The sequence below is a fragment of the Eutrigla gurnardus genome (genome assembly GCF_963514095.1).
Source record: "Eutrigla gurnardus genome assembly, chromosome: 22".
NCBI lineage: Eukaryota > Metazoa > Chordata > Actinopteri > Perciformes > Triglidae > Eutrigla > Eutrigla gurnardus.
The window spans coordinates 16,765,055-16,790,843 of NC_139933.1; the positions used below are offsets into that span (position 1 = coordinate 16,765,055).

The following is a 25,789-nucleotide window of genomic DNA, read 5'->3' on the forward strand; positions in this document are numbered from 1 at the left end:
ATTGCAGGGGATTTTGGCACATTTACACCGCTACCCACACGGTTAGCTGTGTTGCTCATTCCATGAATGCATGATCCTTACAAGTTGTACCTCGTTGTAAAGGTGACTACTCAGGCTTTCCAACAATATAAAATACAATACCAATAGGTATTATTAAAGGGGAGGAATAATCGGCCGAAAATAACCCTTCCAAACTTTTTTTAAGGAGTTTATTATTACCATCAGTGATGGGAATAACGGCGTTATAAGTAACAGCGTTAGTACTGTTACGGGACATAAGAGACTTCTTTAGAAGTCAAAGTGTAAATTACTCAAAGAAATGCGTTACACCCATCCTGCAACACCTTCACTGGCTCCCAATAAAGCAGCATATCCACTTCAAGATCATCATCATTTACAAAGCTCTCAATAATCTGATAAATTAACAAGCATAATTTAATTTGGCTTAGTTGTGACCCGTTGAGGTGCAATAAATATCAAAAGTTCCAAAAGATATATTGTGTTATATTTATCAATCCACTCTATAAGCATAGTAATTATAATATCTCCAATAAAATTGTTTAGATTTGTGCACTGTGGATTTCTGCTTGTAATGTATTGAGTATCCATTTCATTATAATACTCAGATTTATCATAAATAATTGAACACATAGAGGGATGGAGATGGGTACCAAATTATTTGACACATCAGTATTTAAAAATTATTTGAAAGTAACGCAATAGTTACTTTCCAAAGTAACTAGTTACTTTTAGAATTTGTAACTCAGTAACTACTTTCAGACTGTGCAGAGATTACCATATACTGTAGGTGTAGGATTCTTTCCACCTATCTTGATGATGATACTCGGCAATCACTTTTCTATGATTGTGTTCGACATTCTACACTATTACTGTTAATTTTATTTTTTTATGTATACACTATAGTGTGAATTTTCATTACTTGGTTCGACATACCACATTATGAACTTTTGTGACTTTTTATGGCATACTATACTTTTACTTCTGTGACATTTTAACAAACTCTACATTTCTGACATAGTACAACTTTTTGCCATTGCTATGGCATATTATACTACGAATTCTGTATGACATTTTTATGGGACACCACTGACGTGTCTGAAGGTTCATTAAAAGCTTTGTTGTAGGCAACTGGACTTGTTTTGTATCGTCATATACCTACTACATCTTCTGGCATAAAAAAGTTAAAAGAATACCTGTGGCTCCTAACACAAAACACAAAAGAATTGTCTGGACTTCTCATTGGGTATTATTATGGGTATTTATTACGCAATATCTTCAACCACAATCATGTTTATGGATTGAATAGGCCTCAGATGTGAGAGGAATGCAGCTCTTAAAAACAAAAAATCCCTAATGAGATTAATTTAAAACAAAAACACCATAGCCTTATATACAAGTGGATGGGGTGGGCGTGTGCAAGAGGTGCATGGGATTTCAGGGTGTGTATGATGATGGGTCAGTACAACAGGAAGATTTATGAAGATGGGGAGGAAGGAGGGGGGCGGGGGCTGGCTTTAGTACATGTAGCCTTTGGAGTAGGGCTGGGGGCCCATGTTTTGAGGGGCTTGTTCCGTGGCATAGGGCACTCCCTCGTCCAGGTGGGACAGCGGCACCGTGTCCTCCTCGTTGACGTAGCGTTCAAACTCGGCCTTCAGGCTGGGCCGCTGATTGTCGGGGAAGGCCAGGGAGATGAGGGCCTCGGGCTCACACACAAACTTGTAAACATAGCGCTCCCCTGCCACCTGGAGAGAGAGTGGGACCAATTTCTATTATTTTCAGTTACTTGTGTCAAGTGCTTAGCATTCATATTTATGGAAGGAAACTTACAAAAAAGTAGCAGTAGTATAAAAAAAGGATGCATTTTCAGTGAACCTTTTGCATTTACTTTATTATGAATACATAAGGGGAAAAAAACATAGTTTTGTACCTTCTGCATGATTCCCTTCTCGTAGTAATAGCGCAGAGAGCGGCTGAGCTTGTCGTAGTTCATGGCTGGACGGTTCTTCTGCATGCCCCACAGCCTAGCAACCTGAGAAGGGGAGAGGATGGAAGAAAAGGAAATGGCTGTGGTTACACTTCTGGCTTAGTTCAGCTTTGGTGAAGTCAATTTAACGGCCAGTGGTTATCTGCATGCTTTTGAAGGGCTTAAGAATATAGCCTTCCTCAAATGACACGCCAACAGAAGAGAAATGTTTGAGTCAGTATTTCTGTTCCTCAATATCATATCATATCCACACAGTTGTGTGCATCTCCACGCCATGACCACTAGGGGTCCTCGGTGGCAAGCCAAAGTCCTTTCTTCTTTTTATCTCAAAAGTGTCAACATGCCAAGACCAGGGCGAGTCCCCACATGTGGATTCACTTCCTTTTTATGTAACCCATTACCACTTGAATGCAACCAGAGTCCCACAGTGTTCGCAGTGAAATAGGAGTCATGGCTGGTTGTCAGGGGCAGGCCATGAATTACGCTCCCAACCCAAAACTTAACTCTCTGTTGACAAGGGACCACTAACTGACAGAAATCGAGTCTCTCACAACCCCACATGGATGTGTGAAGGAGATGAAATCATCCCACAACAGTGAATGATCGTAATGCTGACGAACATCTGAAATAATGGAAGACAGCGTAAACATGGGGGGAGGGAGACTCTGAGATTCATGACTCAGGAAGAGACAGGTTGTATCCCACAGTGGCCATCCAGCCAGTAGCCCCGTTTGATCTCCGAGTGTGCTCTCAGCACTAATTGCTCTTGTAAAACTCTTCCCCATTCATTTTTAATGTACAGTAAAAAGATAATGGAAAACACGGCGTATACCTATCTGTATTAGGACCCGCCTAAATGGACGCTGTCTGATACACCCAATCAAATTGCAGACTTAAACATCGCAAAAATGTCTGGACTAAGGAAATGTGAGGAGGTGAGGGAGAGAGGGTGTTGGGTGATTCTGTGATGGCGCTTGTCCTTCATTTATCAATCCGGCGTTTCATGTGTTGAATAATGAATGGGGGACTAATGGAAGATGGATTGACGAAAAGACCTATGGAGGAAAGTGGCCAAATCCCACTTCTAATCAGATTCATATTAACGTTGTGATCTCTATCCACACGTTTCCCCACTATCTGTGGATGAGGCCATACAGTAACATGAACTAAAATAGTGCTGATACATTTTAAAGAGTATCTCTTTAATCCAAACATTATACTACTAGAGTATACATGGAAAGAGATTACGACCTAGAGAACCTACATATGCCCTTATAATACTTGGCAAAGCTAAACAAGAAAATCATTAACACAACACAAATACTCTAACGGAGGGGAATCTCAAATGTGACTGGATTTCACGTCACATTGTTGAGAGTTAAAATATTTCAACTTGCGCGAATAAACGAATGACGGAAAAGTTTATTCCCTTTGTTAATACAGAGACGTCAATTAACCTTTAGACCAAAACGCTTCATCCCTGCAGAACTCTGTACTTTGTGTTTAAAATTAATCTAGGAAATTCTGCAAGACTGCACCTCTGCTCTGACACACATTTTTAATGTTGTCTCAATAGAACAAAACTATATGATCAAATCAAAAAGGTTCAGACATACCTCTTCGGGTTCGATGAGTTTGAACTCCATGCCGCGGCCCGTCCAGGCGATGAAGTGGGAATTACCCGGGTCGTCCAGCAGGGCCACCAGGAACTGCCAGAGCTGCAAAGAGCCACGGCGCTGGTAAGGTGTGCCCTCGCGAAAAACACCACCCCCCTCCTGCTTCACTTCACCTGGAACGGAGAGAGAGATGGTATGATCACGAGCTCACGACAAGATGCTTTCCTTCATTTTCAGTATTCAAATTGATCAGGGGTTACTGAATCTGACCCGTTTATGCCACTCAAATATCTTTGTGGCTTCAGTTGTAGTTCACACCAAGCAGAGTTCATTTGATACATTTTTCGGCACATTAATCTGCATCAAACTGATACATTAAATTAAGGTCTAAAATTGATCTTATATTCCATGTAAAACAAGGACATTTTGAGCAGCTCCACACCTGGAGGAAGTCCCTGGATTCTAAGGGCACCGGTATATCATGAGCTCATCTAATCTTGATGTTTCATGTTTGCATACTGACCTGAACCGAATCCAATGCTTATCAAGGTCGGCTTATCAAATTGACCACTAAAAGGGCAGCGGTATGTTTGGTTCAGACGGAAACGGAAACATTATTTTTTAGCAGAGACTAAAAACAAATGATTACAAATGGGGTTAAGCAATATGTAGGTAAACGGACACTGATTAGTTCTTGGTTGTTTACCAGTCATTGGATACGTTGTAAACAAGTGTGGCCACATGAGAAGCTCAGCTAAATTACTGCTGTTGTCGCTCAGTGAGCTTGCACACTTCACTGGTTCAACCAGTGCCGACACCCTCAGGCCCTCCACTCAATCTCCGTTAGCGCCAATCACCAACGACACCATGGGAAACGGCTCGCCTCTCTTCTCGCCTTGACAGAGGATCTCTACATCGTGTGTGCGGGGAAACCGAACCCACTATCCAAGCTTCCGAGTACACAAAGCCCCATGTACCTCTTACACAAGGATCACTCCATATAAGATGATAGTGAGGCATATAGGGTTTCTCTCCAGGACCTGCCGTCATTCGACTAACACCTCGCCAAGTGGATTGCGCCGTGCAAATGAAATTCTGTGTGAATGCAGGGGGGGATTATGTGTACGGCGGGCTCACCTTCGAACTTCTCTGGAACCACACGGGAGTCATTTTCAAACAGATAGCCTGGGAGACAAAGGGAGAATTGTGTTAAAGACTTTCAAGGGGCCTAGATCTCAGTACAACTAGGTTGTTCATTTGGGATCCGTGCCAAGCTTTGAATACCATCCCAAAAAAACACAAGGATCTATTCATGCATGAATAACATTAAGCCAATAAGTGTGTGCTCTACTTTTACAAAAGGAGAATAGAGCTCTTCAGTAACAGAAAGGATTCCGTATTGGAAACATTTGAAAGAGACTTTGCTTGCATGTTCAGGGCCAATTAACTTATTGAAACATCTTTAAGTCATTTCAAGCCTCTCTTATGTGCCGCTGAACATAATTGGCGAATAAAAAGATGTGTGTAACAAACAATGAGAGTGAAGGGAAGGATTGTTTCCTTTTTTCTGGAGAAATACTGTGCTTTTTCCAGGAGTTATGTTTATTCAGGCATTCTTGAGGCAGGAGTGAGGCGAGAGCCTCTGCCAATGGAAACATAGACACACCGCTGGTTAGCCAATGGAAACACGGACACTCTACGCCGGTTAGCCAATGACCGCAGAGAGCTAACCAGCGAAGGTTCTATGTAGATTAAGTCTTGCAGAAGAGATTGGAAACATACAATTGAAATACTGACAGCAAAATAGATACATTCCACTGACAAACAACTATACTTTGGCAGAGGCCTCTAAAAGGGTGCAGAGAACGAAGGTTTTCACAATAAAAGTCCCACTACCTTCATTGCTGTGCTGTGGATTTGGGTAGCCCTCATTGTGGTGGTACATAGATGGACATCCAGGCACATCTGCAACAGAACACAAAAAAGCTATGGGTTAATTTAAAGTGTATTTTATTGCTTAACAGTGGTGAAACAATGAACAACGATCCAGCAAAAGTCTGTCCATCTATTCTCAGGATAAACTGTCTCCCAATTTTCCCAGAAAAATAAAATTCCCAAAAGTGGCAGTATGGAAAATGCTCACGGGTTGAAGAATAAGCAAATATGATCTTGAGAAAGTGGATGTATTATATGGATATTTTGTGTGATCAACCCGAGCATTGCAAGGACAAATGCTGCATTCATCATATCACTTCTCTTGTCTCGGATGGTATTTTTAGGCCATGAGCAAGCACCTTCCCCAGACCAGAAAAGTGGTACAGTATACAGTGTCTGCACTTTATCTGGGCACTATTGACTGACTCAAATAGATGTATTCACTAGAATAGACTTTAGATTCCTCCTCGTAAACCTTTTAGCAGAACTCTCTGCAAGTTTGAACAGATATTTATGTTATAATTAGTTCTTATAATGAGAATAAGTGTTGCCAAGAGGTATTGCATATCCAGGGATTGCGCTGCTAGCTTTAAGTATCTTTTTCCTTTGTCCTAAAAATAAAAAAAAAGGTGCAACACTGATTCTTCCGCTTGCTTTTGTCTGTTTTTATGTCATCGGTCAACTGTATGAACAAGACGAGCGAGAGCATGAAAAGTGAAAAGGTGCAGCTCTTTGCCTCTGGCCGTGACTCACTCCTGGGGAATGCAGCTGCAGCACTGTGACTGTGATAAGATGCCACTGGGGAAAATCAAACCCTCCATTCTGGGGCAGCAGCACTCGATCATACTGTAAATAATATGGCTGCCAGCAACGGCAGGCACCCACCAGGGAGTGATCAGCAGATTGGGAGTGAGAGCGGGGGGGTTAATTGTGCACCGAGTGGCATGACCATTTTGTGTCTTTCATGCAACACAATAGCGGCGATTAAGTGAAAGAATGCCAATTTGAATGTGAACGAGTCATTCTCAAGCCTGCTCTGAAAATGCCACTGTATGCCATGACACCTCTTTTGTGTGCTCCAGCTCCACGTTCACATTACACGTCCACGACCTCACAATTTGGGACAGGTTTTCCTTCAATTAAATGGAACCACAATGACATTATAAAATCAGCAGCAAATGACTGACAATCATTGAAAGCAATTTGTCTTTATGTACCATTTATATTAATGTGCAATAATTCAAAACCTCTTCAAAACAAAAATTATCCTATTAAATGCCTGAAAGAAACTATATTTTTTAACTGTGTCTACAAATTATGATTTACATTACTGCTTTTACATGGTGGCAGATTAAGGTTCCTGTTTATATAGATTATTTGACTTTTCAAAGACTACCTGGAATCCTCATGTCCCAACCTTTAACAAATGATGGTTTTTAATTTATGCCATCTCATTGCAGCATTCTTTCCATTCAAACAATTCTATAAACTGTTTATTTAGAGATCTAGTGGTAATTGTTAAGGAAGGATAGGGATATTTTCTTCAGATTAGAGCCTCCTGTCGCCCCATATTATCTCATGAAAGGTGTGGTGTATTGTATAACTGTCCATAAACAAATGATAAACTCTGATCTTTTACATCCGACCGGCCTCTGCAGTTGGTCAAACTCATATCCGACACAATTCTGAGGAAACTCCACCAAATTCAACTTTCTCCTCCTTCCAGCAGTTATCGACAGAAAAACATCCTTTTGTACTTCTTTCCCCATACTTTCTCAAGGTTGTGCAATTCCACGTTGGTGCTATCCGCTGCACCAAAAGGCTGCATGCATAAAATATGCTGGTGTCAGCGCTGGAAGGCATGCTTTGTAGACTTCCACTAACATGCATGTGGGAGCTGTGGGAATCTCAACAATAGCACTCTAAGTCCTACAGCAGCTCCAATAAAGGTGAATGAGGACACATTGTATGGTGAGTGTTATATTTCCCTCCTTGTTTTAAATTCAGAGAGGCAAGCAGAAGAGCTGGTGTCTGTGCTCTACAGTGGTACAGCTCGTTGTTGAAGTGCCTGCACTGGCTACCCCACCCTGTACGCCCCATCGCCACCCATCCCACCCCCCTCACCCTCTCCAAAAGCCCAGCCAGTGAGAGGTTCAGGTTACTGCGGCCACGCTCATTTTTCCATTATGAGTTCATCTGCCTGCAGAAAAAGGAAGCTGCTGGTGCAACCTGAAACCCTGGAGCACTCCACCAGGGACTCTAGTCTTTCCAGTGCCCTCCATTTTCTCAATGAAATTCCTCTGCCTCCCTCTAACAGAGCGGTGGGGGAAGGGAGGGAGAGGGGTAAGGAAGGAGGGAGGGAGGAGTGTAGCTGCAGCAGAAAAAAAAAATGTTTTCCCCCTTTTCTTTGCAAAGTGTCAGAGAGTTGAAAGGAGGAGTTTTGGAGGCAGGGAGGGAGCCGGTTGGAGTCTAGATACAGTGAAGAAGTTTGTTTGCCTTTTGGACATTTTGTTCTTGAGTTAGCTTTGCACACAGGGGAGTGTTTGTCTTCAAAGGGACTTTTTTGAGGCAGATAGTAATGCTTCACAATTCCTTAAGGATTATATCAACCATTGTCAAGATTCTAGTTTCAGTTCAAAGGTACATACTGTATTCTATATGTATACAAATAAGGTGCATACTGTATTCTATATGTATACAAATAAGGTACATACTGTATTCTATATGTATACAAATAAGGTACATATTGTATTCTATATGTATACAAATAAGGTACATACTGTATTCTATATGTAAACAAATAAGGTACATACTGTATTCTATATGTATACAAATAAGGTTCAAATGTGATCCCTCCATATTTCCCTGTTTATCTAAAATACTTTTAGTTGTACCAAGTCTTCAGCTACCTTTAATATCCCGCCATAGCGCTCAAACAAATGCATAAATAGATTTTTAAAAATTAATTAACAAATAAAAACTGACTGACTTGTTGCTTGGAGAAACATGCAGTTTCACCATAAACCAGACATCTTGGACCTGGGAGACTGATGACCATTTTCACTTCTGATATTTCAGACTCCATAATCAATGAGAAAAGTCATTGCAGTTCCACATTGTTATGGTTCACCTTTTTGATGTGAATAAAAACAACACTTATGAATGACCACTCACCGGGTTCGTAGGTGTAGTCTGTGGGCTCCTGTTTAACCATCATGTGGGCTGAGGGGAACCTGTGTGGGTGAGGGTGTGAGTGTGGATGTGGGTGAGGATGGGAGTGGGGGTGAGGTCCGTGCCCTGGTCCTGCCATGTGAGCTGCCCGCTCATACAATGGGTCCAGATATTCTTGCTTAAAGCTCTGCTGCAGGTAGGGCATGCAGGGGTCCGAGTGCTGCCGATGATAACCTCCACCTCCGCCCCCCGGCCCTCCACCAGCTCCACTGCTGCCATGACCAGCTGGGGCAGACGGCATGCGCTGAAAGGCCTGGCCTGGTGGTGGGAACTGGGGGCACATGGGGTCTCCTGAAGGGCCCTGATACCTAGAGCTGAGACATGAGACACAGCAGGTCATTTCAGGATCTCATGAAACTATGCAAAAAAAAAAAAGCATCCATGCGTTATCATTGTGATCAGAATCATCCAAAAACAGCTTTTCTCACAGTTTAATTATTAAAAGGTTTCTGCACAGATTTGAATATGCGGATGCTTTTTAAGATAGTCCATAGCACCCCAACTAAGTCTGATACACGGTGAGTGGTGTTCTTGATATCTTGCATGTGGTGTAATGTAAATCACAGCTGCCGCCTAGACTTGTGTGTGTCGTCACCTGGCGTTGATGGGGTAACTGTTGCTGGGCAGTGGCTGGGAGGTGGCAGCAGGGTTCATGTAGCCAGCATCGGGCCGTCCGGCCGAGGCAGGTTTCGGGGAGTAATGCTGCTGCATAGGAGACATGGGGGTGCCTGGGCAGGAGCTCTTGGCTCCTCCAGCGGCCCTTTTCTGCTCATAGGCACTGTAAAACAAACACTAATGAGTGCATGCATACAAGCATGAAGGCACATGTTACAGCAGGGTCGTACTAGGGAGGGTCAATACGACAAACAGCTAATGGGAGTTCTCTTGTGGAGGTTTGGTTGTCAATAACATGTGGTCAGTGCTTTAGCTGTGTTCACTTATGCATGACAGCGGAGCAGTGGGCCGGTGGACAAGGATATCTGCCTATGCATCAATGCCATAATAAAACATTTAAATGTTTTATATAAGAGCTAAAACCTTAAAGAGAATAAAGAATAGCCCTTTGAAAAAATAACAACAAAAAAACACATTTAAAGTGTTTTCACCACAGCTAAAATGGTAATAACCTGACAGTTAAAAGAAATTACATTACACTGAAGAGTTTGAAAATGGCTCATTTAGAGAATCAGCGTGTTTTTTTGTTGTTTTTTTTTTAAATCAACCTAAATAGACAATTTAAAAAAGATCTGTTGAGGGTTGGAAATAGCAAAACACATGTAGTGGAACGTGACACCTGTGACGGTTATGAAACCCATAAACAGACACACAACATGTACTTTATTAGCAGAACATGGAGGTATACCTGGCAAAAAGGCACTGCTCTCCACTGGGGTAGCTGAAGCTCTGTTTGTGGCTACAGGACTGGCTGGGGTCGGAGCCCGGGCTCTGTGGTTCCTTCTTGATAGTGACTGGAGGGCTGTGAAATGCCACCGCTACAAGAAACAGTAAACAGAGATGAGGGTTGTGTCTCTCTCACTCACACACACTCACAGCTTTGTGTAATTCTTTTCTCATTCATCCCGGCCCCGATACTATGACTGTAAGCTCAAATGTAAAAGGAAATACTTCTGTCTGCACAGGAATCTCTTTTACGTGCCAGCCAAAATGCTTAAGTGATTGTCAGCTGCAAAACACAGGGCAGCAGACAGACACGTATAAACACAAACTTAAATACACACTCAAGAGGACAGACACACAAAACACACACACACACACACACACACACACACACACACACACACACACACACACACACACACACACACACAAGCGCATTCCAGCAGCCCAAACTGTCCCCGCCCACTTTTCTTCACTCTTCCAGACACAACAGCAGCCAAAACTTCCTCCGTCAGAGTCGAGCTTAGAGCTAAACAACTCTACGGGCCAGAGAGATGTCTGCGGACTGATGAAAGCAAATGTCACACTTCTGTTAGAGCAGCATATACACCCATTCCATGTCCCAGCATTCTTTCCTATTGGTGTCCAGATGTCAGCTTTCGACTTTGAGCAGAGGGCAACAGGGAGGACCTGATAATGCCACGTCTACCAGCAAAGTCAAAAAATATTAAGCAACCCCCCCCACAAAGGCATCCACTCAATCACCAGCACACCCAACTGTCCATCAAGCTGGACTGCTGCAGGGGACCTTTGCCTTAATGGCCACAAAAACCACCCAAAGTGGAGCTTCAAACTGTGCAGAGGGCTTGTGTTTATTATGCGAGGGGAGGTTTTCACCCGGAGAACTGTACAGGATGTTTTTCTGGTCCCGACAGGGTAAACAGCAGCAGCTGTGCACTTCCAGCTGGGGAGGCCTGTATTTAGGTGCGTGCATGAGTGTGCATTTGTGTTTGTGTGTTAGTAATCTTGGCTAGACTGCATCTACGTGTGCACTTGTGAATGTGTGTGTATGCGTACATGTGTATCCGTGTGTGTTTGCAGTGGGTGTGGAACTGACGGAGCAGGCCACACTGAAAGACTAGCCCAGGTAATTACATACTGCTGTCCATTCACAAAAAAGGAGGAGAAAAAATGCCTGGCTGACTGAATACGACTTGCTTGACGAAGGGGAGGGATAGGAAGTGAAAAAACAAAAGGAGAAAACTAAGTGAACAAAAAGTGAGACGAGATTAGAGCGTCATAAACCACAAACGGCCTCAAGGATCTAATGTAACACTCTCAAAACTGATCAAGTTGGTTGAAATTAGTTAAAAAAATAAAGTAATTGCAATAATGTGACTTGTTAGACATCAAAGCAAGCAATTGTAAGATGCGACTTGGAGGTCGTTATTTTTCAGTATTTTCTAATAATATACACACACGAGATTTAAACAATTTAATTAAAAAACTGAAATTGCAGAAAAAAAGAAAATAAAAAAAATGCAGCCATAGTCCCATTGTCGTTTTTAGATGAATGACAAATGTTTTTTCCTCCAATTATTATTCAAAATGAGCCCAAGTATGACTATGTGATCAAACAGCTGAGGTGGGTTATGGTTCATGAACACCTACAGAAGAAGTTTGTGCTCAAATTTAAGGATTCTGGTGGTTTCTGCTTCCGGTTCATTCAATTCAGATGTTTACTTCACTGTTTGATCAGATTTGTCGTGGACGTAGAACAAGCACAAAAAAGATAAAACTGGGTTGAATAATCAAAACAGCGATACGCATTATCATAACCTTCCTATTTTTGGTCTGTACTCACTCTCCCATGGCAGCCAAGCAGGTGAGGAAGTGTTGGCTTTAGTGGAGGATCAACAGGATTAGAGAGCATTTACCCAGATTTCCCAGACAGTCGCGATGGGATTCCAGCCTCCTCTAAGTCTCCGACAGCTCGTCTGCGAGTACACAGAGGGGTGGCACATGACTGCCGCTCTAATAATACTAGTGTGTTTGTCTATTGACATTCCCCCCCTTTCTCCGCCATGGTCATGAACTGCAAACAATCCTCAGAGAGTGTACACTCAGAGCAGCCAAGTAGAGCCACTAATGCGATTGGCAGGAATATTGCCCTTGATGTGGCTCTCCGTTTATGAGGATGTTCCATTTCAAACAGTCCTGCCTGGGAACGGCGTCAGCTGTGTGTGTGTGTGCATGTTTGAACTGCTTGTGCGTGACCTTTCTGGAATATTAATTCATCTGCTAAATGAGCATTAGTGTTTGTGTATTTGTCTGTGTAATTGTTGTCTGTTGCATCGCTCGTGTTTCCAATTAGATGGAGACGGTTGACTGTTCTGATTCAGGAATTAAACAGAAAATTTGGAAAAATAAACAGAGCTAGATGCTAAGATTCTAATTTGCCATATGATTTTGATTAATAAATAAAGCTGAACAAGACCTGGGAGTCTACAGCTATGCAAGCGGCTCTTTGCGTCCGTACATCAGCATGCTCACATTGACAATACTAACTGATGTTTAGCAGCTATAATGTTTACTGTGTTCACCTCAGTATTGGGTCATAAAAGTTTATTTAACTAAACTGACCTGGTTGTGGTACTCCAAGTTATTTCAAGTCATCCTCAAATAATCTGTTATGCGCAATCGTGGGCCTGTGCATTCTCAAAAGGGTGACTTTTTTTTGCTCTTTCATATCTTTTGTCTCACATGAATTTCTGAACCAAATGTTGTGGTAATGAATCCAATAATTCACATTTGACTCATAAACACAAAGATCAAACTCATGGTGCTGCGAAAAGGAAACGTCAGTCAGAAAGTCACCAACATCATTAAGAAACATCATCTGTCTGCCAACATGGTAACAACAGGATATGGGATCCAACTTCTCAGTTCTAAAAATAGTCCTTAAATAAATTAAAAACAACCTCTGGTCTCCACCAAGTATTACAAACCGACATATCCCAGTAAATCTCACTGTCCCAAATTATGTCAAATTTGCTGCTTCAGTTTATACGGCCGTGGCAGACTTGTAAACGGATCCAGAGAGAGTTATGTTCTTCGGGTTCCTGTCCTGTTCCTGCTGTTATTTGGGGGCAATATGACCTCTTCTGACGGCTTTGTTAAATGTTACATAACCCTTTCACGGAGATCCTCATATTTCTTAGTTTGTTTTCTACACTGAGGAGGGGGCGGTTCCTGAACTTAAGCACGGAGTGTGAAGGACCTGAAAGCTGTTTAGAAGTGAAACGACAGATCCAGTACACAATAGCTGTTGCCTTTGAAAACAGACCATTTTGAGATAACACAGATGGTTGTACAGTGAAATATATGTGAGTATTTATCTGTGTGCCTGGCACGCACGCACGCTTCTGTGTGTGATTGCATGCTATCTCTCTTTCAGCGTTGGGCGGAGCGTGGCAGATTCCCAGCACCTCCTAAACTGATAAGGTCAAATGTTTCTTCCTCGCTCCAAACTCAACCCTCTTATCTCCTCCTTCCTTATTTTCTGGTATTCTTCGCCGTCTCCCATTCACTCCCTATTTTGAGCGCTACGTATAGAGATGACCGTCCGACTAAAGGCAGGGTGGAGATGGACTTTAACATATGTAAATGTTGGTTCTTAGAGGGGGAGGATGCGGGGTGAAAGGTGATGGTCATGGTTGAGTGCTTTAGGAAGTAGAGGGATCATTACATGGGGGGGGGGGGGGGGGGGGGGTCCCATTCAACAGACACCCACCACAAACAAATCGCAGGAGTGGGGCTGGCAGCTCCCACACACAGACTTTTCTCTATAATGGGTCCCTCAGCTGAGCCATGCAGCGGTAGTGTGAACATGTTGGAAAACACTATTAGATACTTAGGGTTACAGATGATCTACAACAGCTTGTGCAAAAAGATTTGGACACGAATAAGAATAGCGTGATAAATCCAGGTTACAATACACATTTGATTAATGTACGTTAAAAATGCTGATGCTTTTTTCCCCAAGAACCTCGATTGGAATTGAAAGAGACAAAAGCAGAGGATGAAACTCATCTGTAGCTGTCAAAACATTTTAACATCACCTGCGAACGAGCCGTTTCAAGCAGTTTGACTAGACCTCAATATGAACTCCCCCATCTTAGACAGAGTATTTCCTACCATTAAAGGCCCTCGTGTAGGGAAATCCAATCTGGAGACAGCGGTGGATCTGGAGAGTCTTACATTGGATGTTTATGTGCGACATAGCCAAGTCTTAAGCCTCTGGAAGTCTGTAGAACATGACAGCCGCGCTCACAATAACTCATTGGACATCAGCCCCAGTGTCAAACAAGGTGACTGGATCTTGCTAAACTGAAGAACATGTGAGCGTAATGTAAATACACACTTAATGGGTCCAATCACACAAATAAAAAATTCAAGTCGTACTCTTACGTGAACCATCTCCGGGCTATCTGGAGCTCTGGTTCTTATCTCACATGATATGAATTGTAAATGTGCAGTGCAAGCCGCTCAAGGCCTCTGTGTGCTGCACAGACACACTAAAAGCAAGCATATAACAGGCTACACCTGGTCCCCCCCCCACTCTTGCCAATTGATCCCTCATGTGGTGATGGATCAATAAAAAACTAGAATGTCAATTACGCCTAGATGGTTTTAAAGGTTAAGAATTAAGCTATTGATTCACACATAGCTCGCTAATTAAATTAGTTGCTTAGCGGAATACATGACTCCACTGTGGTGAGATGGAGGCGTAACAGAAAGCAACAGTTTATGCTTTAAAAGTTCAGCGATACTTTCATGATTACTTTAAAGTCCTGTATCGCTTTCACAGACCAGGTTTGGATGCAACTTCTAGCTTGTTTTTTTTATGGACAGTGAATGTTTAGATGGAAATAAAAAGCTGACAGCACAGTATTATTTTTTTTAGCCAACTACACAAGAAGAAAGGGGTTCATCATTTTAAGCAGATTATTTCACCCAAAAAAACATTGGCATCGATATGATAAATGAATCTATTCGTTAACCCTACATTTACATTCAGCTTCACGACACAAAGTGACACGAATTCCACTTGAGCCGTAAACTAAAACGGCAGTTAACGTAAATGCTAACGTCCTCTGCTAAAGTAGGCTACTTAGCTACTCCTTAGCGAGACACCAACGTAACTCTCCTTCGTGACACTGCCTTCTCGGTGACAGTTTAAGTTGGGAAAAGTGGGAGCAATTTGACACAAGGTCACTATTCCCCCACGCAGGTGACAATCCCCGCTGACCACGTACCTGTTCTCCACAACTTGCCATCACACTGGCGTTGTTCGCGCCGTCAACTTGGGTAATGTTAGCTAACGTTGCTAGCCGAGTAGGTCCAAGGTTACCGCGTTGTCCTGCCGCTATCATGTTTGGCAATCCTCCCAGAAAGATCCCAGGGATCCCGAAAGGTGTCTGACCAGGTCCCACCGCCCCGAATAGCACACAAGGGAAGCAACAAAAAAAAAAAAAACTTGTTCTATGACAAGCTAGCAGTCAGCCATTTTGTCCTGGAGAAACACTCCAGGTTTGGTTTGTAAAAAATCCTGCGGCTGACGGGCCCCGATGGGTTTTATCTTTGCTTTTTCTTAATTAAAGGCTTTAATAGGAGATAATTCACATGTTCATCTTGTTTGTACTTCCGCAAATGCCGCGCAAATGACAACGACAGCACGTGGTTAATAGCCAATCGCAGCTGGGCAACAGGTGATCAACGTCACTGGCATCCAGTTGGTGCCAGGGTACCATACGCTCTGGGCATGCGCATTATTCTCCTTCCATTGCAACCTACATATTCAGCCACAAGATACATTTGTTTGTTTTTGTCATGAATTGCATTAATTTCGAAATTAGTCGGTATATTGTTAAACTTTATTGTACAATGATAATAAATAGGGCTGTCAAAGTTAACGCAACATCCTCTTAACGCCGTTAATTTTTTTAACGCGCGATTAACGCTCTGTATTTAAAAAAACGCGCATTGTATGATTTATGGCCGTCGGTGGCACCTGTAGTCTTGATCCAGAGGGAGGCAGAAGAAGAAGAAGCAGGATTGGCGCCACTACGGGACAACCAAGACAAAGGAGGAAGCGAAGAAATGGAGAAAGGACTTGTGAACGGCAAATTCACCTTCAAAAGACTGCCGGATGGTTCAGTCGATAGGACCAAAGTCATCTGCGCATACTGTGGGTATGAAATGAGCTACCATAGAAGTACGTCCAGTCTGAGATATCACTTGCAAGCCAAACACAAGGCAGATGCAGAGAGCCCGCCGCCGCCCCCTCGGCCAAAACAGACGACCCTGGATACATTTCAAACATTCATGTTCAAGTATTAGCTATAATTATATCCTAACTGCACTTATCTCCTGTTACACTATCTCCTGTGACATGTTCACTTTAATTGTTTGTGATATATTCTTATAACCATGTTTTGATCCCATGTTTTGGTAAGGGGATATTTGAAGTGTTAAATAAACATTTTCATAAATCAAGTATATTTGCCCTTATGTTGTTAAAAGTATTAAGCATATGAAAAAAATACATTAAGGTACATTTAGAAGAAAAAAAATGTGCCCAAAAAATGCGATTAATTTGCGTTTAATCGCGAGTTAACTATGGACAAAATGCGATTAAATCGCGATTAAAAAAATCAATCTTTTGACAGCCCTAATGATAAATTGTTTATTATTCTTTTTTTAAATGGGTCATTTTGCATAATGAGTATTTTACTTTTGGTTCATTAAGTATATTTAATGAAACAAAACATGTTAATTGCATGTAACAGTATTTTTGCACTATGCTAGTACTACTTTTACTTAAGTAAAGCTATGAATACTGCAAATTATCCATACATGCACAACAACTAAGGAATTCAAGGGAATGGATTAGCATAGAGTTAAAAATAAATCAATACCATCAACATATAAACTATGTTTCATCAGGCTTGACAGACGTCAAATCATCAGATTCTTGTCTCCACTCTGTTTTGATCAAATATGTATGAATGAGTTTTGTCTTTGTAGTTTATAGTTCAGTGGAAAAAATGTCGAGCAATAGAGAGAAATGGAGTGAGAGAGGGAAGGGAAGTGAGGCGATACAATATGATCCAGACCGCTTCGACTGCAGATATCCAGTCATTCCACTGATGCATGGAAACATGTGCTGGACATGTGTGTGTGTGTGTGTGTGTGTGTGTGTGAGCGCTTCTCAGGTCACTGCACAATCAGGAAGACACAGATAAAGAGAAACGTAGCCTGACCAGCACCGACACAACTCGTCCTCCTCATCTCTGAGAGCCGACAGGGCCCGAGAGTGGCCTCGGTATCTGTCTGCTCAGGGAGCCCGGGAGTGTTGGATCCATTAGTGTCTGCTCTATCTGATTTACAGGTCGTCCTCTCCACATCTGATAATGGTTCAGGCTCCTTGAATATTTAAAGAATGGTTTGTCAGATACCTGCCAAACAAGCCTAACGAGATTGATGGAAAGTACCAATCAGTGAGTCAGATGATTGGCTGGGACAGTGGCACTGTGGCACCACTCACAATAGGGGATTTTTGTTGAAGCATCTTTTTTTTTTATGCATCATGTTGTGTTGGCTAACAGGATGTAAATCTGAATGACACCCATCATGGGAAAGGCAGTAGCAGAGTCTATTTTTTTGCAAACATAAAACTTTCGCTTCCCCTTTTCTCTACTGGAAATAGATTGCAGTATCTATGTGAAGTGATGGCGATGTTCTACACTCAGCTCCCCCACCCCCTTTGGAATAAGCCTGCGCTTTCATTTTCGTGACATGTCATCGAACTAGATATCAATCAGCATGGACAAAGAATCCTAATCCACTCTTGTTAGAGAGCTGAGAGAGAGGAGAGAGGAGATGGATCTCCAGCCTTAGCAAGGACATTACAAAAATGAGTATGGGGGAAGTAAAACAGAAATTTCCAAGAACAAATGAGAATTAACAGCATATTTACACAAAACCAAATTACAAAAAGGGAATATATATATATATATATATATATATATATATATATATCATGGTAGCATCAAGGGATCTCAATTTATATCGGTAAATGTTCTGACATCTCACGTTTTCCCTGTTGTCCACTTCACTTTCAATTGTGCCGCGTTGGCTTTTTATAAATGGCCATTGACCACCCGTAAATCTCCCTGCTCCATTGCTGTTTTAGTGGAGCCGATACAATACATCCCTGTCGCGGGACATGTGCAGCTATGAGGGACGTCCCGTCACAGGCGAGGGGTGGGTGTAATTAATCTGGCACAATATTGACTCCTCGCTCTCAATCCCTCAGCCCCCAATATAGCTGTCCCCTCTTAATGTTTAATGTAGCGATCGATCCTCCCCCCCATGCTGTTACTGAAATGATATAATGAGCTCCCGCCGCCCACTGGGGTATCGTGTGTGTGTGTGTGTGTGTGTGTGTGTGTGTGTGCAGTGTTGCATTTGCTTGTTGCACTAAATGCCCCATACTAGCGTTTCAAACAGGCGTTTCAGGCGAAATGTGCCTTATCAGAAGGAGATAACACACACACACACACACACACAGGGCCGGGACACCTTGCTTGAAATTATCAGTGCACACATCCACAGCGCCCCCCCCCCCCCCCCCCCCTTCAGCCTCCCTTTCACCCTCTCTCTCAGTTTCCCGATCAGGATCTCGACCGTAATTCTCTGACAGCATGCTTGACCCTCTCTTACCCCTTCTCCTTCCCCTTATCTGCCTCCACGCTGATTTATCTGCGCTTTATCTCTATCAAGTCATCTATCAGGCCCTCCATCTCCTCTTACTCCTCTCCTGGACCCGCGAGGATCGATACACGGCCGCACGCTGGCTCTCAGCTCGCTCTACACACCTACTGGTCCGTGTCAGCGGGTTACCATACGGGCCGCCGCCCCTCTGCAGCCGCCGCCTCCTCTCACGTGCACGTGCATTTTGTGTGTGCGCGTGTGTGCGTGTGCTGGATTGTCAGGCATATGTGAAAGTGGAAAACTGAGTGAGATCCAAGTATTAATGTTGGCCACGAAAGGGGAGCAATAACAGCTCTTAAAAGGATAATTCAGCTTTGTTGCTACTTGGGTTTTATTTTGATAGTTTTGGCCGTGAGTTTTAAGAGTTATGACAACATTGCACTCGCTGCAGTTGCTGCTCGGATCTGGGAACACGGTGGCTGCGAGACTGACAGAAACTGGATTTCGGTTTAAGGACCTCTATGTCACCACAGAGAGAGGGGTGAGATCAGAGCGCAGATTTTCCAGCTCGCTCTCACCAAATGGTGCGTGAACGACACGACGGTTTAGCGTCCAATAACAACTTAATCCTTGCTTTTTTTTGCGTGTCACTCTGTATGCACGTAGTCCTGCGATGCAAACACATATGTGCGAATACGCTACGACAAATGATGGGACGTGTCAAACAAACACAGGACTTTCAACCAGGAGGCCGGTGTCCATGTCCCAAAGTGTTTGTCAAGTCATTTTAAGCTCAGTTCGTCGTGTGTTTTCGCCTCACGTACGTTACATTGTTTACGTTTCACTTATTCTACCTACTTATTTTAACCCCGACGGTGATGACTAGACTTAAATTAGTGCTTTTGTTGCCTTAATCTGTGGCCGTTTTGCAGTAATGATGTGACGTTAAAAAAAATTCCATGCAAAAAAGCCTAAAATGAGAAGATCATTAAAATATTTTGCTACTTACACTCCTTCCTGTCTTTGCTCAAAGGCATTCACGGCTTTGCATGTATGAAGAGTGACAGAAGTTGTCTAAAACATAACCAAATGAACAAATCGAGTGCCACCACAAGCTAAAACGGTGTTTGGGAGAGTCTCTGACACCGACTGACGATCCAAAACAATGCTTAATTTTAAGCATAACGACCTCTTTAGACACATTTTAGCTTGATCATCTAAACCACTTTAATTGGAGGTAAAACCAAAAAGAGAACACACCCAATGATGAAAATAATTCCCCGTTGCACAGGAGAACTGTGCGGTAAGTCGAAATTTAAGAAGCCCGACTATGAACTTAATTTGTTAAGTTGTGCTAACTTGTGGGTTTTTTTACAACCCGTCTGACCTTTCTTGCGCCATCTTTGTTAGCGACGTCACCGGCAGTGAAAGTCCAGAACTCACCAGCAGTCCATAGAAACGTGGACACAACGAGCTCAGTGGGAGGAGCTGGTCCTACTTTAACCACAAGGATGGCGGTTGGACTTGAAATGTACTTGTATGTATGTGATGGTTGTCATCAAAGTTGAATAGTTAACTATTAAAACGATCAAACCGGACGTCGGCGCTGCCACGGTCGACCCGCTTCCAGTATCTTCTCATTAATGCCCCGTTTCCAGTCGGACTCCTGTTATTTTAACGGCCTCGCCCCGTCTCTCTCCAAGCATCTGTTCCCCTCTTTGCTCGCTTCAGAGAGGAAACATTCCAGCTGCAGAGAGCAGAGCGTTCCCCCGCTGGAGTAAACACACCAACACTGGACGCTGGAAACGCAGCGGCACGCATACGAGCAACACACACACACACACACTCACTCTCCTGTAATAAAACACACACTGCCGTCCATTCACAAAGCTATGCTGCTGACACTCGGGCTGCGCTGCCTGGCTCAAATCCCCCCCCCCCCCGGCTTTGACAGGGCTGTTCTGAATCAACACGCCGAGGTACAGCTTTAACTTCCCTACTGGAAGCTGTTAAACGCCTATTACTCTACATGCCCGGCCTTTTTACGAACCCAATTTTCATTGGATGTGATTGACTGAAGATGACAGGAAAAAATCCACAAAACTAGCGGTTCTACTTCTTCAGACCTTGTTTGTCATCATTCAAAAGACCACGGCAAAAAACAAAATGCAATAAAAGTATGAATCTGTAAACGTAGAGTTGAGATCTTGAAAGAATATTTGTTAAATGAAAGTAGAAATAGGCTTGCATCTCTGCTAGGTGTTGTTAGTGTTGGAATAACAGCCCCCCCATGTCATGAATGAAGGTTCACTCCCCTTTAACTCAATGTGCTGCCTCAGCCAGTCTTTCACAACCAGCCCATTCATAAAACTGCAGGGCTGAAGTTTGTGTGTGTGTGTGTGTGTGTGTGTGTGTGTGTGTGAGTGTAAGTGGATTTGAGCCTGTCAAAAGAAATCATCTGTTCATGGAGGAGAAATCAACCATTTGAGCAAAATAAAATGCTGCAACAAACAGACACGGAAGAAAGTTAACCCGGTCTGCTCTCCCCCGGGCGGGCGGGCGGGCGAGCGAGCTAGCAGGCGAGCAGGAGAGCGAGCAGAGTCCGTGCAGGCACCTGGCTTGTTTTTCTGCACACTTTGTTGCATAGCAGCTGTATTTTGGAAAGTGGAGAACACAGAGAGGCATGTTTCTCTTGTGAGGAGAGAGAGAAAGAGAGAGAGAGAGAGAGAGAGAGAGAGAGAGAGAGAGAGGGAGGGTTGCTCCCAACAGGACCCGAATGGGACCCAGTTCTGATCCAGAAAAACAACCCAAACAAGAGGAAGGCTGTGAAGTCATGACAAAGCAGAACACACAGAGACGACACTCTGCTGGGAGGATTTGGTTCGAGCCGGCTTACTGGAACTGTTCCTTCCCTCCTGTTCTATTCTCTCTTTGTTCACTTTTTTGATACTTGATCAATTATTTTTTTAAACATGCAAAACAAGACCTGGTTCTAATCGTCTAATTGTGAGGATTTGCTGATCTTGTGATCGTGATCTGACCATCCAACAAGTATTTAATTGCATTGTATTCTACAATAAAAGGCGTTGCCAACAAGCCGACAACATGATATATATGATGAGAAGTGGTTTAAGGTGATGCCGATGGTGAGATACGATAAAAAAATAAATAAAAAGAAGCTTTCAGCGTCTCTCTTCTTCCTCTCTATTCTCGCGTTTCCTCTCTTTGCTAAACTTGCTTTTTGAAAAAGCAGTGTAACTGCATTCTATAGCCACAACTTCCTATATAATTACTGCAAGGCACAAAACTAAACAATCGTCCCACACAGCTCTGAAATCACTGGATTAGTTCACATCTTGGATCACTCAATGTGTGTGTAGAGAGAGAGAGAGAGGTTGAGAGAAAAGGGAAAGGGGAGGGAGGGGAGTCCAGATTTTTAAATGCGACTTGTAGAGACACAGGAAGGGGGGGAGGGGTTTGGAGTATCCACTTGGAGGGGAGGGGGTGTCTGTAGTACTGTAGGGCTTTTTTATGAATGAAGAGCGAAGGAGAGAGAGCAGCAGAGGACTGAAGAGAGAGAGAGAGAGGGGGGGGAGGGAGAGAGAGGCACACTTCCTCTTACGCATGCAGGGAAGAAAATTTATGAATGGGTCACATCTCCCCGAGCTGCTCCAAGTGTAAACAACGTGCTCGGACAAAGAAGAAGGCGCTCTCGGTGCAGACGGCGCCTCGGCGGACGCCACGACGCTGTAGTGTTTTTACAAAGTGGTGACACGTTCAGACAGCATCTGCACCATGAGGTGTGACTGACACCGCCGCGTGTTTCTTGCAGTTAACACACAAAAGGAATCAGAACAATCAGCTCCTCTTCATGAGATTTAAAAAAACAATCACATCCTTATTTTCTTCCACGCCGCGGGGGCCAATCACAACAGCTTGATGGGGGAGAAAATATGATGCAGCCGTTATCACCAATGGCTCAGTTACCATTCACACACACACACACACACACACACACACACACACGCATGCACCAGCAAGTACATAAAAGTTGCACGTTTGCATAATAACCTTCCCGCAATGGCAGCCTGCAGACAGAGCACGCTTGTTAGCGGCGGATGGAGGGAGAGCGGACCAGATGAGATAGATTTACCAGATGTGCAGGTATTGCACAATCCCCCCCCCACCCATCTCCTCCTCTCCCCCCTAACATTCCTACATGCTCCCGGTGTTTTCGCCTCTCTTCTTTTAGCTGTTTTGGTCTCTCGTTGACGGCACACCCATGCAGGTAACAACCTGACTCAGTCAACAACAATGTTTCATTCTAGCAGGGCGCTGTTTCCGATGCCAGCCTCAATTAGATCTCCGCTCACCTGGGATTAGGGCTTTGCTTTATGTTCCTTTTTTATGTGCTACAGTTTCCAAAACAGGTGAGTCACTTGTTTTTCTAAAAACCTACACCAGACACTGAGAATGCCCTCCAGCTCCGTGCGGGGAAACGATACGCCTTTTTATGCTTTTAATAGATCACAAACACAAAAGATGAATATATTTGAAAGTTGCTCGTCAGCTTCGGTTTCCCACGAATCGATGCTGAATAGAGATGCTCAAAGCGGACCAGCAGGGACACTGTCTGTCAACGCAGGACACGTCTCCGCCGCGTATAAGCGAGCTGCCCGTCAAACCGGGGCCCCGCGTGACCCTGCAAATCACACCCTGGTCAACCGTTAGCAGAGGCCTGACAGCTGATTGGCTGACAGGTCAGGGGGGTTAAGTAGACACGACCCCCCGCGTGCCCTCGGGGTTCATCTGCACTTCCTGCTCCACATTGTTGGCAAACAGACTGGCTGAGCGCTTGTGACTGGTGAGCTGGTTGAATCACATGGTGTTTAAACAAAGTGTCAGGGAGAGGAAGCGCCTTTGACCGGGACTGAAAGCTGTCAGTTTTACTTAGAGGAAGGGATAAGATTCAACGTATGTCCAATTCTCTTTTTCACTATTTCAGTGTGGCTGCTGAAGGCGGAGAACGTGTTGAATGGGGGACAGGAGAGAAAGAGCGACACGTCAAACCCACCCAGATCCTGAACCGCCATTGTTAGGACTCACAACAAGCAAAAGGGAAACTCATTCAAATAGCCGCTCAGATGTGCAGCCCAGGAATTTGCTTTTCTATTTTACACCTTCCGATCCGGGACAAAGGGCCATCTTTGTACCTGAGCCACTGAATATTCCTGCTTCTTTTTTTACCGGTTTCCTGGGCCGTACCCATTCAGCTTTTCAAAGGCATGCAAATGGCAACACGTAATGCCGGCACCCAAAATTGACTTTGTGGCGAGCGGCTCATTAGGCCTTCTGTTTCTGCGTTTGCTAACGTCTGTCAAAGAGCTGCTTGTAACATCAGCGGGTTACAGGATCCCCCATCTTAAGGCGGTTTCACAGCCCCAATATGTGGATCTCATCCTCACGTGCTTATTACATGCATACTTCAGCTGCAGGCCGGATCTGTGTCCTCGGACAGCTCTGTTTGTTGCACAGATCAATGTCTGATTGAATAAACAATAGAAAAATGATGGGATCCGTGCACTATACGGTCAGAGATCAGATTCCGTGGCCTGGACACATACGTTTAAAAAGGACGCAGAAAGTGAAAGTACTCACAGTTCTCAGAATGGAAATCAGGAACAAACTGCTCGTCGCTGTCAGGAACCTGAGCTGAAATCAGAAAGAAGAAACCATATTTAACTTTTTTTTAAATTATTTTTATTATTAAACTCAGGACAAAATCGGACCTTTCTCCTTTCTTCCTCTCTCATTCTGTCTTAATGTTCTCTTTGGGATATGACTCATCCAGCCGACCTTCACTTCATGGTTTTTACTTTGCAACGTTGTGTGGCCTTCATGCGTGGAGAACCAAAGTCTTCAATATGGGATAGATAAACAAACACAGAGCCAAGAAATTGCAACACAATTCACCAATCTCAGTGTAATGTTTCCTCCTGCTTCTTTCCAGCGAAAAGCCGTTATTGAAGCATTCTTTTTAAAATACAAAATGTCCTTTTTCCAAAGTCTGTTTATAATTTACCATTTTTAACGATGCCACTTTTGAAAATATTTATTTGTAAATCAAGACAAAAGAGGGCAAAGCTATTTATGTCACGTTGATGTGCCATCAGGAGGTAGTTAAAGACTCCCATCTCCAACAAAACGTCCCATTTAAAGACACGTAACTACTTTCTTGACCACACAAACAAGTCAGACAACATGTTTTTATAAGCAGCTGTTTCTCCCATTTCCATTGTAGAAATCCAGACAGACTAAACAGGCTCTCCTGGCTGAACGAGAAATCAGCCCAGCGGTGATTCAGACCGACGGACCTCGTCCCAAAGGTGTCGGGGACTCTTAACAATCTCAGGTAGTCTGGATTTCATCAGGATGCGTGGACGAGGCTTCGCTCTCATATACACCAGACAACAGAGCTTAAACAGGTACCCTAAAGATCCGATCACGCCATCCTTCCTATTCAGACAAAAAAAACGTTGGCTTATATCACATCGGGTGCGATGCTTAAGGTGTCACAAAGTTTGGCAATAAACTCTTTTCTGATTCCGATTCATCTCATCTCGGATCTAACTGGGAAAAAAGAGCCCAGTCAGAGATGTCGAGTCCAGGTGCAGAACAGCCAAACAGACACTATTGTGCAACCCTTTTATTCTTGTTTTAGGAATCCAAACCCCTTCACAATTGTCCTTTTTGGGGGCTTTAGTCACACAATCAAGGTTTGGAAGAGCCCAAATCGTTCGCCTGCCAGCACCCTGCTCGGGGGCCA

At 43.5% G+C, this 25,789-nt stretch overlaps 1 protein-coding gene across 1 annotated transcript in view; it reads right to left on the reverse strand.

Annotated features, from left to right (window-relative positions):
- Positions 1 to 1,260: 1,260 nt before the first annotated feature.
- Positions 1,261 to 25,789, reverse strand: part of etv4 (ETS variant transcription factor 4) — a 29,999-nt gene continuing 5,470 nt past the window's right edge. Inside the window, exons 4-12 of the mRNA XM_084039509.1 lie at positions 24,622 to 24,675; positions 10,151 to 10,280; positions 9,383 to 9,565; positions 8,731 to 9,101; positions 5,518 to 5,586; positions 4,759 to 4,806; positions 3,622 to 3,794; positions 1,949 to 2,050; positions 1,261 to 1,763 (exon numbers count right to left, since the gene is read on the reverse strand). Coding sequence (XP_083895635.1) covers positions 1,536 to 1,763; positions 1,949 to 2,050; positions 3,622 to 3,794; positions 4,759 to 4,806; positions 5,518 to 5,586; positions 8,731 to 9,101; positions 9,383 to 9,565; positions 10,151 to 10,280; positions 24,622 to 24,675 — 1,358 coding nt within the window. The 3' untranslated portion in view covers positions 1,261 to 1,535. The remainder of the gene's footprint in view (positions 1,764 to 1,948; positions 2,051 to 3,621; positions 3,795 to 4,758; positions 4,807 to 5,517; positions 5,587 to 8,730; positions 9,102 to 9,382; positions 9,566 to 10,150; positions 10,281 to 24,621; positions 24,676 to 25,789) is intronic.